The 15,055-nt window shown below is 42.1% G+C and overlaps 1 protein-coding gene across 2 annotated transcripts in view; it reads right to left on the bottom strand.

The window, feature by feature from the left end:
- Nucleotides 1-15,055, bottom strand: part of DHX40 (DEAH-box helicase 40) — a 215,730-nt gene that overhangs the window by 91,729 nt on the left and 108,946 nt on the right. For both annotated transcript variants that reach the window (XM_069757182.1, XM_069757183.1), the window contains 3 exons: nt 9,184-9,283; nt 2,504-2,590; nt 2,243-2,425 (listed from right to left, as the gene is read on the bottom strand). In XM_069757182.1, coding sequence (XP_069613283.1) covers nt 2,243-2,425; nt 2,504-2,590; nt 9,184-9,283 — 370 coding nt within the window. The remainder of the gene's footprint in view (nt 1-2,242; nt 2,426-2,503; nt 2,591-9,183; nt 9,284-15,055) is intronic.

Genomic DNA, 15,055 nt, shown 5'->3' with positions numbered 1-15,055 from the left:
CTCTGTCCCAGTTTTTAGATGTTTTGCTACCATAAATTTCTAAATGAGTTATTTTTTTCAAATTACCGTATATACTTGAGTATAAGCCGAGATTTTCAGCCCAAATTTTTGGGCTGAAAGTGCCCCTCTCGGCTTATACTCGAGTCACGGTAGCGGTGGGGTCGGCGGGTGAGGGGGAGAGGGCGCTGAGGCATACTTACCTAGTCCCAGCGATCCTGGCGCTCCCCCTGCCATCCCACGGTCTTCTGTGCTGCAGCTTCTTCCCCTCTTCAGCGGTCACGTGAGACCGCTCATTAGAGAAATGAATAAGCGGCTCCACCTCCCATAGGGGTGGAGCCGCCTATTCATTTCTCTAATCAGCGGTGCCGGTGACCGCTGATAGAGGAAGAGGCTGCGGCACAGAAGACCGTGGGACGGCAGGGGTAGCCGGACGTCGGGACCAGGTAAGTATGTCATATTCACCTGTCCGCGTTCCAGCCGCCGGGCGACGCTCCATCTTCCCGGCGTCTATCTGCGCTCTGACTGTTCAGGTCAGAGGGCGCGATGACGCATATAGTGTGCGCGGCGCCGTCTGCTTGATCAGTCAGAGCGGAGAGAGACGCCGGGACCGGACGCTGGGAGCTGCAATCAAGAGAGGTGAGTATGGCTTTTTTTTTTTTATTATTGCAGCAGCAGCAGCGGCGACACAGATTTATATCGAGCATCTATGGGGCAGTATGAACGGTGCAGAGCACTATATGGGGCAGATATGGAGCAATATGAACAGTGCAGAGCACTATATGGGGCAGATATGGGGCAATATGAACAGTGCAGAGCACTATATGGGGCAGATATGGGGCAATATGAACAGTGCAGAGCACTATATGGGGCAGATATGGAGCAATATGAACGGTGCAGAGCACTATATGGGGCAGATATGGGGCAATATGAACAGTGCAGAGCACTATATGGCAGAGCTATGGGGAAATATGAACGGTGCAGAGCACTATATGGCACAGCTATGGGGCAATAATGATCTATTTTTATTTTTGAAATTCACCGGTAAATGCTGCATTTCGACCCTAGGCTTATACTCGAGTCAATAAGTTTTCCCAGTTTTTTGTGGCAAAATTAGGGGGGGGGGTCGGCTTATACTCGAGTATATACGGCAAGTTGAAAAATGTCTGACTCAAATTCTGATCGGTGTTCAATGTTCTGAATAAAATATGGCTGTAAGGGATTTCCAAAACATTTATTGCATTCTTGTTCTTTTTACATTTTACAGTGTCTCAACTTTTTTTTTTAGATTGGGGTTGTAAAAAAATATTAGGAATAAATGGTCCTGAACCTATAATAGTGGTCCTCAAGCTTAAATGAATCAGGACAATATTTACATTAAAGCGGCCACCGTCACATAATAACATTCCAGGGATAATCTTACAACAAGCCTGCCAGTCTAAGGGTACCGTCACACTATACGATTTACCTACGATCACGACCAGCGATATGACCTGGCCGTGATCGTAGGTAAATCGTAGTGTGGTCGCTGGGGAGCTGTCACACAGACAGCTCTCCAGCGACCAACGATGCCGAGGTCCCTGGGTAACCAGGGTAAACATCGGGTAACTAAGCGCAGGACCGCGCTTAGTTACCCGATGTTTACCCTGGTTACAAGCGTTAAACTAAAAAAAACAAACAGCACATACTTACATTCTGGTGTCCGTCAGGTCCCTTGCAGTCTGCTTCCCGCACTCAGTGACTGCCGGCCGTAAAGTGAAAGTGAAAGCACAGCCGCTGTGCTCTGCTTTCACTTTACGGCCGGCAGTCACAGTGCGGGAAGCAGAGACGGCAAGGGACCTGACGGACACCAGAATGTAAGTATGTGCTGTTTGTTTTTTTTTAGTTTAACGCTTGTAACCAGGGTAAACATCGGGTAACTAAGCGCGGTCCTGCGCTTAGTTACCCGATGTTTACCCTGGTTACAAGCGAACGCATCGCTGGATCGCATCGCTAGATCGCTAGATCGGTGTCACACACACCGATCTAGCGATGACAGCGGGAGATCCAGCGATGAAAGAAAGTTCCATACGATCTGCTACGACGTACGATTCTCAGCAGGATCCCTGATCGCTGCTGCGTGTCAGACACAGCGATATCGTAACGATATCGCTGGAACGTCACGAATCGTACCGTCGTAGCGATCGAAATGTTATAGTGTGACGGTACCCTAAGGTACCATAAGTTTAAGGAAACATTGGATTACCTGATTACATCATTTACCTCCAGGCATTTAAGGGTCAGAATGACAGAGGTTAGGCTTGTTCGCTTAATCTCGGGGATCATGTGGTCTGGCATACATTTGTCCCAGAACTCCTCACTGTAAATCCGATGGCATTTTCCAGGAGCTGTCCGACCAGCCCTGCCGGCTCTCTGTACTGCTTCACTTCTTTAGAAAACAAAATAAACATTTTAAAAAATTGCTCATAATATAAAAAGTTACATTATGATATTCATTTTCACTTACTTTGAAATAGGCACAACTTCCAACACATCCAGACCAGCTCTAGGATTATGGTTTAACTGTTTCACAAATCCGCTATCTATTACATACCTGAAAAGAAAAAGATGAAGTTCTCAAATTTTAAATAACAGGGTATATATCTAAAATCTACATTAAGCCATGTTCACTTCACCTTTCAGCTACACATTTGTCATTCTGTCAGGGTTTCTGTCTGAAACCACAAAAAAAACAGGATTCTCGTGTCCCCAAAGGAGCATAGACATAAATTAGCAAATGGATTCCAAAAAAATTCAACTTTGGAGGACTACATTTGAGCTTTTTTTAGTTGTATTCATCTTATAGGTTAGAAACAATAATATAGTATACTGCACTAATATTTCAAACTTCAAGGAAGGATACAACCCCCCAAAAATAAAGCTGAATGCTTGTCACTTCATTTGAAAATGTAAGTCTATGGCTCCACTGATGTAACGTCCAAATCCCATTTTTCAGGGTTTCAGCGGTACATATTTGTGGCCAAGACTAGATGCAAACATGCTCAGATATTTATGGCATATTTACGAGCTATGTCATAAATGTCTGATAGGTGAAGGACTTATATATACACACACGGCTATATACACCCCTGTTAAAGTGCAAAGTGTTTTTTTCCATGTAAATAAAAAATGCACCAAAGACGGTCATTTCAGAATTTTTTCCACTTTTCATGGCACACAAAACTGAATTTTTTTTGTGTTGAAAATTAACAACTAAAAAAATGGGGTTCCATAAATAAAGACACCCTTAATTTTTTGAAGTAACTTTGAATTTTCTTCAGCATTCAGTCTTCATGGGTAGGAATCTATTAGTATGACACATCTAGAACTGCCAATCTTTACCCACTAGTCCTTGCAGTAGTGTTCCAAATCTGCCAGATGATGAAGGCATCCCCTATGTTCAGCTCTTTTCAGGTCAACCCACAGATTTCAAATTGGATTTGGGTCTGGGCCATTCTGAACATGTAATTTACATCTGGGGAAGCCATTCTTTTGTTGATTTGAATGTATGCTACTGTCATTCTGAAAGTTGGAATCCCTTTTCAGCTTCAACTTTGTAGCAGAGGCTTGAAGGTTTTAAAGCAAAATTGACATACATTTTGAACTGTTCATATTCCCCTCCACCTGACTAAGGCCTCAATTCCAGCTGGAAAAACAGTCCCAAAGCATAAGGCTACCTCCACCATGCTTTACTATACCCTTTGGAATTATGGCCAAAAGGTTCATTCTTGAACTTATCAGCCCAGAACACTGTTTTCCCACATGCACTTGCCAGACTTGATGTAGGTTTTAGTAAAATTTATCTGGGTTTGGATGTTTTTCTTTGTAAGCAGAGGCTTTTATTTTTACCACCATACCCCACTGGCTAGACATATAAAAAATACAGGAGATTGTTGTCACATGCAGTACACAACCTGTACTTCCCAGAAATTCCTGCAGCTCCTTTAATGTTGCTGTAGGTCTCTTGGCAGCCTCCTTGATCAACTTTCTTCTGGCCTCTTTGTTAATTTTTTTAAGCACATCCAGTTCTAGATAATGTCACTGTTGCACCAAAGTTAAGCCACATCTTGATGATCATCATCATCACAGTGCTCCATGGTATATCTAATGCCTTGGAATTTATTTTGTACCCTTCACCTAATTACTTTTAGCAATAAGATTACAATACTTTGCTGTGTTGTAAGCTGTTTACAGACCGTGGCTTTTGCTGTAAAATGCAACTAAGAAAAGGTCAAGAAAATCCTACTGTCATGGCAGTAACTTGTACCTTGTTCCTAACACCATGCTACACACTGTATTTGCTGCTCTGCGCCTTCCCGTGTCTGACTGCAGCGGTGAGTACCTCATACAGATCTTCCAACTCTGCTGCATATTCCTGCTATCTCCACCTGGCTATAGGGAGGCATGGCCAGATCCTACAAGAATATATCTCTGATGTGTCAGGTAGGCTTTGGTTTCCCCAGTCTATCCAGGTACCAACAGCCGATTTCTCTTATGGCGACTTCCAGAAGATCTGGCGACAAACACAGGTCTCCCTCCTTAAGGCCATTTTTTCGGATGAAGACTCATGTGGACAAGAAGAGAGGTTCTCTGCACCAGTATCAACTTGGACAAAAAGTCTGGCTGTCATCCTGGAATATTCACCTGAAGGTGCCTTCTTACAAGTTCGCCCCCTGATACTGGGATACCTCCATACAAGATCATCAGGCAACTTAATCTAGTGTTATACTGTCTTTAACTCCCAGTTAATGTACGTATCTCAAACTTCTTTCATATTTCCTTCCTTAAGCCGGTGGTCCTGAATCGCTTTTCGAAAGCCCCGATCTTCTTCCGCTACCTCTTTTCCTGAGGGTTCCTCAGATGTCTTTGAGGTTAGGGACATCCTCGACTCTAAGGTTTGGGGGAGGACTTTCTATCTGGTGCACTGGAAGAGCTTTGGTCCTGAGGAGACTGCGAAAACATCTGTGCCAGTCAAGTTAGAAAGGTTTCTCTGTCAATCTGGCCAAGTAAGGAATAGGCATAAGGTGGGGGGGGGGGGACCTGTCACAGCAGTATCTTGCATGCTGTTACATATTCCTGCTGTCTACACCTGCCTATAGGGAGGCACAGCCAGATCCTGCAGGAATTTAACCATGCGGTGTTCTATAGAGTATGGGTTTCCCAGCCTATCCCCTGCCAGTAGGGGATACATTGGGCTGCTCCTCCTGTTCCCCATCTGAACTAAGGTTCCTGTTCTTGTCCGTCTCCAGAGTACAGTCTAGTGTTTTTGTCTCGTCTTATCCTGTTATTAAAGGTACCTTCACACTGAGCAACTTTACAACGAGAACGACAACGATCCGTGACGTTGCAGCGTCCTGGATAGCGATCTCGTTGTGTTTGACACGCAGCAGCGATCAGGATCCCGCTGTGACATCGCTGGTCGTAGCTGAAAGTCCAGAACTTTATTTGGTCGTCAGGTCGGCGTGATTGGTCATGTTTGAGAGCAAAAGCAACGATGCCTGCAATGTTTTTTCACGGAGCTAACAACCAGCGAGAACGATAAGTACGTCACTGGATCGCTCCTGCATCGTTCTGGAGTTGCTGTGTTTGACATCTCTACAGCGACCTAACAGTGACGCTCCAGCAATCTAGTTTAGGTTGGATCGTTGTCTATATCGCTGGAGCGTCGCTAAATGTGACGGTACCTTAACCCTGTTTGTTAACCCGTTATTACCTCTCCACTCCTCACCTCGGCTTAGCTTTGTGAACCCATGCTGCCTGCCCCAACCTCGTATAGACAACTGTTGGTGCAATAGTAAGAAAATGGAAGAAATACAAAATAACTGTCAATCGGCATCGATCTGGGGCACCATGCAAAATCTCAACTCGTGTGGTAATCTTGATCATGAGGAAAGTGAGCGATCAGCCTAAAACTACACGGGGGGAACTTGTTAATCATCTCAAGGCACATGGGACCACAGTCACCAAGAAAACCATTGCTAACACATTACGCCGTAAAGGTTTAAAATCCTGCAGTGCCCGCAAGGTCCTCCTGCTCAAGAAGGCACATGTGCAGGCTCGTCTGAAGTTTGCCAATGAACACCTGGATGATTCTGTGAGTGATTGAGAGGAGGTGCTGTGGTCAGATGAGACAAAAATTTATTTCTTTGGCATTAACTCAACTCGCTGTGCTTGGAGGAAGAGAAATGCTGCCTATGACCCAAAGAACACTGTCCCCATTATCAAGCAAAGAGGAGGAAACATTATGTTTTGGGGGTGTTTTTCTGCTAAGGGCACTGGATTACTTCACCACATCAGTGAGAGAATGGATGGAGCCATGTACCGTAAAATCCTGAGTAACAACCTCCTTTCCTCCGCCAGGACATTAAAAATGGGTTGTGGCTGGGTCTTCCAGCAAGACAATGATCCAAAATACACAGCCAAGGCAACAAAGGAGTGGCTCAAAAAGAAGCACATTAAGGTGATACAGTGACCTAGCCAGTCTCCAGACCATAATCCCATAGAAAACTTATGGAGGGAGATAAAGCTCCAAATTGCCAAGAGACAGCCTTTAGTACTAAGCCAGTTTTCTTTCGCTTTTAACCTTTTGTCCTCACTAACAAAAAGGCTGGGGGATAAGATGTCATTCAGACTAGGGGCTTTTTTAGCGATATAGCGCACTGGTTTGGACAGGATTTGGTTCAGCTTTTTATCCTGGCTCAGCATAGGGATTCTTTTAGATAAAGAAAGAAAACTGGCTTAGTACTAAAGGCACATACAAATGTGGGCACAATATCTGCACCTGCTGTAAATATATGGTGAACAGTAAGGAATTCCACTCATCTGTCACTAAAAAGACGTACAAAATTAACCACTACATTACCTGCAACACCTCCAATGTTGTGTATTTGATTAATTGCACCACCTGTGACCAGCAATATGTGGGGTGCACAGGGGGTCCCCTGAAGGTGAGAATAAGCAGGGAACCGGTCTGATGCAGTGAATAAAATTACTCATAAGAGCTCTGCTGCATCCAAACACTTCATCCATAAACACAATGGGGATGTCAGCTCATTGGAGGTCCGCGGGATTGAAAGGGTTAAAGCTCCATTTCGAGGGGGAGATATAAAAAGAAAAATAACCAACAGAGAGATATGGTGGATGTATCAACTTAAGTCCAGAGCCCCCCTAGGCATGAATATCCGGCAGGATCTTATGAATTATTATGAATGATAAGTTATAATTCTTGTGTATATAACATCCATATAAAAGTCCATAGACTTTTTTTTTTTTTCTTCTTCTTTCTTTCTTTCTCCTGCCTTAAGCATAGTATTTGTACATGCAAATTTCAGGCTAAACTCATTAATTACCTATAGGTGTTGCCCTGTTTCTGTTGTCTGCAAGATCAGGGGGTGTAACCTAATGGGCCTAGTCCTATATGGCAGCCCTCTTTCATTTTATTTTTATCACAATGAGTAAGGCGGCACGACCGTTGAAACGCGTTTGATTTTAATGCACTTTAAGCCTGTGACTGTCACTGGTATGAATCACCCGTGTTTTGTGTCTATGGATATGAAGATGGACTTTGGATTTATGTGCTTTTAACGAAAATGGAATAAAAGGTATTTTTTATGGACATCACCCACGCTGGACTTCAGCTTTTCCTTCAAGCTTGTTGATGGTTATAAGAAGTGATCGACTGCAGTTATTTATTAGAAAGGGTGTGCAACCAAATATTTAGTTGAGCGTGCCAACAATTTTACCTGGCTGAGTTTTGTGGGAAATTATGTCCAATTTGCCATTTGTCCCTCGCTGTTTTTGTGTTGTTTCAACACACACAAAGGAAATAAACATGTGCATAACAAAACATGTGCAATGGCAATGATTTTGTGGGAGAAACACACCATTGCAGTAGGTCTGAGATAGCTACCCCTCCAGACTCCCTCACATATGAATGCTTGGCATTTAAAGGGACTCTGTCACCTGAATTTGGAGGGAACAATCTTCAGCCATGAAGGCGGGTTTTGGGGTGTTTGATTCACCCTTTCCTTACCCGCTGGCTGCATGCTGGCTGCAATATTGGATTGAAGTTCATTCTCTGTCCTCCGTAGTACACGCCTGCACAGTGCAATCTTGCCTTGCGCAGGCGTGTCCTATGGCATGCAGCCAGCGGGTAAGGAAATGGTGAATCAAACACCCAAAAACACCACCTCCATGGCTGAAGATTGTTCCCTCCAAATTCAAGTGACAGTGTCCCTTTAAGTTTCATTAGGGAGCGTAAAAAGATTTAGCACCTGAATCAAAATTGACCACTCTTATCTCACCCGACATCTTTCGTCGGAGTACAGTCAAAAAACCCATGTACACACAGTTGGGAGTCAGCCAACATTAAAGGGGTTGTCCAGTAACAAAATATTGATAACCCTGAAGACATTGAACAGATCTTCACTTTGCAGCTCTATTCAATGTGTAGTGGCCGCTGCTGAGTACTGCAGAAGAGCTCATATTCAAGTCAAAATGAGCTGCTCTGTAGTACATAGCAGTGGCTGCTACACACAAAAGATTTTCACACTGTTGCTCCACTGAGTGCTTAAATCCGGTGACTGGTCTGGGCGTCAGGTGTCAGACCCACATGATCTGATATTCATAACGAATCCAAGGGATAGGTCAACAATATCCTGTAAATTGGATAAATTCCATTACGCAATCCAGCACTTCTTAAAATTGATAACTGCTTTATTTCATAATGAATCATATCAGGAGTTAAAACTGTTAGACTTCAAAACACCCATTTATCATTATGAAATTATAAAAATGGGTATTTTAAAGAAGCACTGGATTGTGTGATGGGATGTATCCAATTTGCTTCATGTCCTGAGCGCCTGCAGGCTCTGTTTGATAAGGATGAACGGCTGAAAACTTCAAATTACTACCAGGTAAGCACAAGTCTCACTTTTATTGTACTTACATCAATATCTTGTGCATGGACAACCCTTTCAATCTAATATCTATGAGGGCCTTTACCAAACGCAGAAACCAGAGGACTCAATGCCATCTTGGTGAAACAATACCTTGGAAAAAGCCAGGAATATAAAGAAATACCACACCAGCAAGCACATAAATAAGGGAATTTGTAACAACATACACAACTTGTAAACTACTATGTACCTAATGCCTTCAATTGTTACCGATGTTGCAGCAATGTTTGTGGCTACTACACATTTCCTGATGCCTTTTGGAGGTGGGAGAAAAATTCTTTTTTGCTGATCTGCAAATTGACACAGGATATAAAAACAGGAAATGTAGTTCAGTGCTTTATTACACAAATTCCATTAGAATATCCCCTCTTCAAAACTACATAAACATTCATACTGTCTCAGATAGTAATAAACATATCCCTTGCAGTTATATTTATACATTAATGTCCTTAAATCAATATAGGCTTATACTGCTGCTATTACTTAAGTAAGCCCATTAAAAGGTGGCATGAGACAAAAATGTGTATATCACATTACAACTTATGTATGTGAATATCCACAAACTTTGATAACCAAATATAACTGTGGAGAAATACCCTGGGTCATTTAAATATTAAAAAACACAATTACTGAGGCAGTTTGCTCTCAAACTGAGCAAACATTTTTCCAAGTAACTGCAGAACCAGAAAATGATTCTTTAGGGAGTGTGAAGGTTTGCCTAATGAATAGCTTTAATGGGATTCTGCAGTTTTCTTTAGTTTCAGGGAATGCTAATTGTTGTCTAGCAATATACAACCATCTCAACAAGTCAAGGCTTCCACAGTAATTAACAAGTCATCAATTGGTGGCATTTCAAATAATTACATAAGGGGTAAAAGTGTAAATCCTTAACCCTTTAGAGACAGAGCCAATTTTGACCTTAATGACCAAGCACAAATTTGACAATTCTAGCTAGTGTAACTTTATGTGGTTATAACTCTGGAACGCTTCAACGGATCCCACTAATTCAGATACTGTTTTTTCTTGACATATTGTACTTTATGATAGTGGTAAAAAAATTTCAATATGACTTGTGTTTATTAATGGAAAAAACGGAAATTTGGCCAATATTTTGAAAATTTCACAATTTTAAAACTTTTAATTTTTGGGCCCTTAAATCATAGAGTTACATCACACACAATAGTTCATAAATAACATTTCCCACATGTCTACTTTACATCAGCACAAATTTGGAAACTTTTTTTGTTAGGAAGTTATAAGGGTTAAAAGTTGATCAACAAGTCACTTTGTCATTTTTCCAACAAAATTTACAAAACCATTTTTTTTAGGGACCACATTACATTACATACTGACTTTGAGTGGTCTATATCAGGGGTCCCCAACTCCAGTCCTCAAGGCCCACCAACATGTCATGTTTTCAGGATTTCCTTAGTCTTGCCCAGGTAATAATTGCATCACCTGTGCACTGCAAAGGAAATCCTGAAAACATGACGTTGGTGGGCCTTGAGGACTGGAGTTGGGGACCCCTGGTCTATATGACAGAAAACAACCAAAAGTGACACCATTCTAAAATCTGCACCACTCAAGGTGCTCAAAACCACATTCAAGAAGTTTATTAACCCTTCAGTTGCTTCACAGGAACTAAAGAAACATGGAAGGAAAAAAAATGAACGTTTTACTTTTTTTTTTTCCCCCACAAAAAAATTTACTTTTTTATTTTCACAAGGGAAATGAGAGAAAACAGACCACACAAATTTGTTGTGTAATTTTTCCTGAGAACGCCGATACCTTATATGCGGGGAAAATCGACTGTTTGGGCGCACGTCTGGGCTTGTAAAGAAGGAGCACTGTTTAACTGTGTGAAAGCAAAATTGTTTGGAATCGAGAGCAGACGCCATGTCGCGTTTGGAGAGCCCCTGATGTGCCTACACAGTGGAAACCCCCTACAAGTGACCCAAGTTTGGAAACGAAATCCCTAAAGGATCCACGGGTAGAATGAGCTTTTTGAACCCACAGGTACGACACAGAATTTAATAACATTACGTCGTCATACTGAATACGTCGTCACTAGTGTTGAGCGCAAGTGCTCGCTACTCCAGTTTGCGTTGGGTGCTCAAGTATGTACCCAGTATTGCGGGTTGTTGAGTGATCTGCTCCAGTCCTTGCCAACGCCAAATACCAGGCAGCATGAAAACAAACAGGAACACATGGGCTACTTGCACAGTGAACAAGTCTGTATGATCATGTTCACACACCACCAAGAAACCTGAAGACACAAAAGAGAATAGTAAAACCAAAAACACTCAGTTTGAAAAAATGTTGCAGTAATCCGCAAGTGCTAGTAAAAGATGTAAAAAACAGGGTATTTGGTTGATACGTATTTTGCAAAAAATGTATACTAAGCTGCTCTACCAATCTTCACGGTATACCCTTATCAGAGCAGTCCTAACTAATGTATGCAATCCCTATCTGATGTATTTAAAAACCTGATCATCTGTATATAACCTGTGTGAACAGGGTTCAGAGAGGAAAAAGAGCAGCTTAGTATACATTTTTTCAAACTGAGTGTTTTTGGTTTTACTATTCTCTTTTGTGTCTTCAGGTTTCTTGGTGGTGTGTGAACATGATCATACAGACTTGTTCACTGTGCAAGTAGCCCATGTGTTCCTGTTTCCATAATTGTTCTCTTGTGTCTACAAGACTGGGGAGTTCCACCACTCCTCTTGGGCTATCTGCACAAAAGCTGTTCTACTCTGTATGCACACATGGATTTTTCCTCTCTGAACCCTGTTCACACAGGTTATATACAGATGATCAGGTTTTTAAATACATCAGATAGGGATTGCATACATTAGTTAGGACTGCTCTGATAAGGGTATACCGTGAAGATTGGTAGAGCAGCTTAGTATACATTTTTTGCAAAATACATATCAACCAAATACCCTGTTTTTTACATCTTTTACTAGCACTTGCGGATTACTGCAACATTTTTTCAAACTGAGTGTTTTTGGTTTTACTATTCTCTTTTGTGTCTTCAGGTTTCTTGGTGGTGTGTGAACATGATCATACAGACTTGTTCACTGTGCAAGTAGCCCATGTGTTCCTGTTTCCATAATTGTTCTCTTGTGTCTACAAGACTGGGGAGTTCCACCACTCCTCTTGGGCTATCTGCACAAAAGCTGTTCTACTCTGTATGCACACATGGATTTTTCCTCTCTGAACCCTGTTCACACAGGTTATATACAGATGATCAGGTTTTTAAATACATCAGATAGGGATTGCATACATTAGTTAGGACTGCTCTGATAAGGGTATACCGTGAAGATTGGTAGAGCAGCTTAGTATACATTTTTTGCAAAATACGTATCAACCAAATACCCTGTTTTTTACATCTTTTACTAGCACTTGCGGATTACTGCAACATTTTTTCAAACTGAGTGTTTTTGGTTTTACTATTCTCTTTTGTGTCTTCAGCATGAAAACAAAGTAGCTTTATTTAACACATTAGCAACTGCCAATACGCAATAAAAAGAGAGTTTCGCTAAGGGCACTTATTCCCTCATTACCATTTTAAAATGACGATCGGGAATAAAGCCACCAAGAGTTCGAAAATCTCTGGGGTATTGGCTACTGGGGGTAGTTGAGACCCAGGAGAACATGATCAGGGCCAGATTGTCCGGTGATTGCTGTTATTTAGCGAAGAACGGTGAACACAATAAAAAAGTAAGTGTGCTGGCTGTGATAATGAGTTCTCTCTCTTCTGACATGATATACATGTCAGGGGAGAGAGACATGATGCCCCCTGAGAGCTCCGCTATCCCCCAATCCCTCCTGATTCGTCCCCCACCCCGGTGTTATCTTCCTGGAAAGAAAAATGGCGGGTGAATGTGCATTGCCCGGTAACAATAGGAAATTTTTCCTATTAGTTCCTTTTGATCACTGTGATAGACCCTATGACAATGATTAAAATAAAAAAATAGTATATCTAACCCCCCATTGTAACCCCCTTAGTTAGATAAAAATTAGTGATGAGCGAATATACTCGTTGCTTGAGATTTCCCGAGCACGCTCGGGTGTCCTCTGAGTATTTTTTAGTGCTCGGAAATTTAGTTTTTATTGCCGTAGCTGAATGATTTACATCTGTTAGCCAGCATAAGTATATGTGGAGATTCCCTAGCAACCAGGCAACCCCCACATGTACTTATGCTGGCTTACAGATGTAAATCATTCAGCTGCAGAAAAAAAAACAATTTCCGAGCACAAAAAAAATATTTGAGTAACGAGTATATTCGCTCATCACTAATAAAAATGCTAAAATATTTTTTAATTATTTTTTTTAATTTGTTGCAGTTGGGGTTAGGGTTAGGGTTAGGATTGGTTGTTTTTTTCAACAATGAAAAAAAAAAAACCAATATGACAGCTGGTTTTGAGCAAAGTGCTCACTACTCGAGTTTACAATGGGTGCCCCGGTAGGCACAGAGTTTAGCGGATCCCGACATATTTATTAGGGGGTATCTAACAGCTGTGAAACGTGCGGGTATGGACTCAAGCATGTCACTCGAGCAACCACGATATTCGGTGCATACCCAACCCCCCTATGCTAATTGGAGTAGCGAGCACTTGCGCTCAACACTAATGACAACATATTCAATATGACTTAATGTTATAAATTCTGTGCCATACCTATGGGTTCAAAATGCTCACTATACCCCTGGATAAAATCCTTGATGTGTGTGGCATCCAAAATGGGGTCACTTGTGGGCAGTTTCCACTGTTTAGGCATAATAGGGGCTCTCAACACGCAACATGGCATCCGCTAATTATTTCAACAAATTTTACACGGACAAAGGTAAATGGCGCTCCTTCACTTCTGAGCCTTGCCATGCGCCCAAACAGTAGATTTGTCCCTCAAGTGAGGTATCAACATATTTAGGAGAACTTCCACAACAAATTTTGGGGACCATTTTCTCCTGTTAAAATAAAAAAGTTTGGGTCTAAAGTAAATTTTTGGTTAAAAAAAAGTTAAAAGTTCATTTTTTCCTTCCACATTGCTTCAGTTCCTGTGAAGCACCAGAAGGGTTAAACTACTAGAATGTGATTTTGAGCACCGTCAGGGGCTCAGTTTTTAGATTGTTGTCACTTTTGGGTACTTTCTGTCATATAAGCCCCTCAAAGTCACCTCAAACAAGATGTGGTCCCTCAAAAAAAAAAAAAAAATGGTTTTGGAAATTTTGTTGGAAAACAGCCATGTAGTATATTGCCCAGTGACGCAGCATACAGCAAAGAGCCACGCAGTACATTGCAAAGCGATGTGGTATACAGCACAGAGCCACGTAGTATATTGCCCAGCCACATAGTATATTGCCTAGTGTTGTGAATTCTGTGGCCAAGCTCCCTCCTGTGGTCATGAGTGGTACTGCGGCTGGTTCTGTCTATAAGCTTCCTTTGGTGGATGAGAGTGGTACTGCGGCTTCTGAGTTTCCTTCCTCAGGTGATGAGGTTAGGTCGTTAGGTGCTGCTCTATTTAACTCCACCTGAGGCTTTGATCCTGGCCTCCAGTCAATGTTCTAGTATTGGTCTTGCTTCCTCCTGGATCGTTCCTGTGGCCTCTCTATCCTGCATAAGCTAAGTTCTGCTTGTGTTATTTTTTGTTTGCTATATTTTCTGTCCAGCTTGCTATTTTGTTTTTTCTTGCTTGCTGGAAGCTCTGAGACGCAGAGGGAGCACCTCCGTACCGTTAGTCGGTGCGGAGGGTCTTTTTGCCCCTCTGCGTGGTTGTTTGTAGGTTTTTGTGTTGACCGCAAAGCGGGCCTCACTTTGCTAAATCTATTTCATCTCTGTGTTTGTATTTCATCTTTACTCACAGTCATATGTGGGGGGCTGCCTTTTCCTTTGGGGAATTTCTCTGAGGCAAGGTAGGCTTTTTTTTTCTATCTTCAGGGCTAGTTAGTTTCTCAGGCTGTGCCGAGTTGCATAGGGAGCGTTAGGCGCAATCCACGGCTACCTCTAGTGTGGTGTGTTAGGATTAGGGATTGCGGTCAGCAGAGTTCCCACGTCTCAGA

The sequence above is a fragment of the Ranitomeya imitator genome, chromosome 3 (assembly GCF_032444005.1).
Source record: "Ranitomeya imitator isolate aRanImi1 chromosome 3, aRanImi1.pri, whole genome shotgun sequence".
Taxonomy (NCBI): domain Eukaryota; kingdom Metazoa; phylum Chordata; class Amphibia; order Anura; family Dendrobatidae; genus Ranitomeya; species Ranitomeya imitator.
The sequence above is the reverse complement of the archived record's forward strand: the minus strand, read 5'-3'. Positions and strand labels throughout refer to the sequence as shown.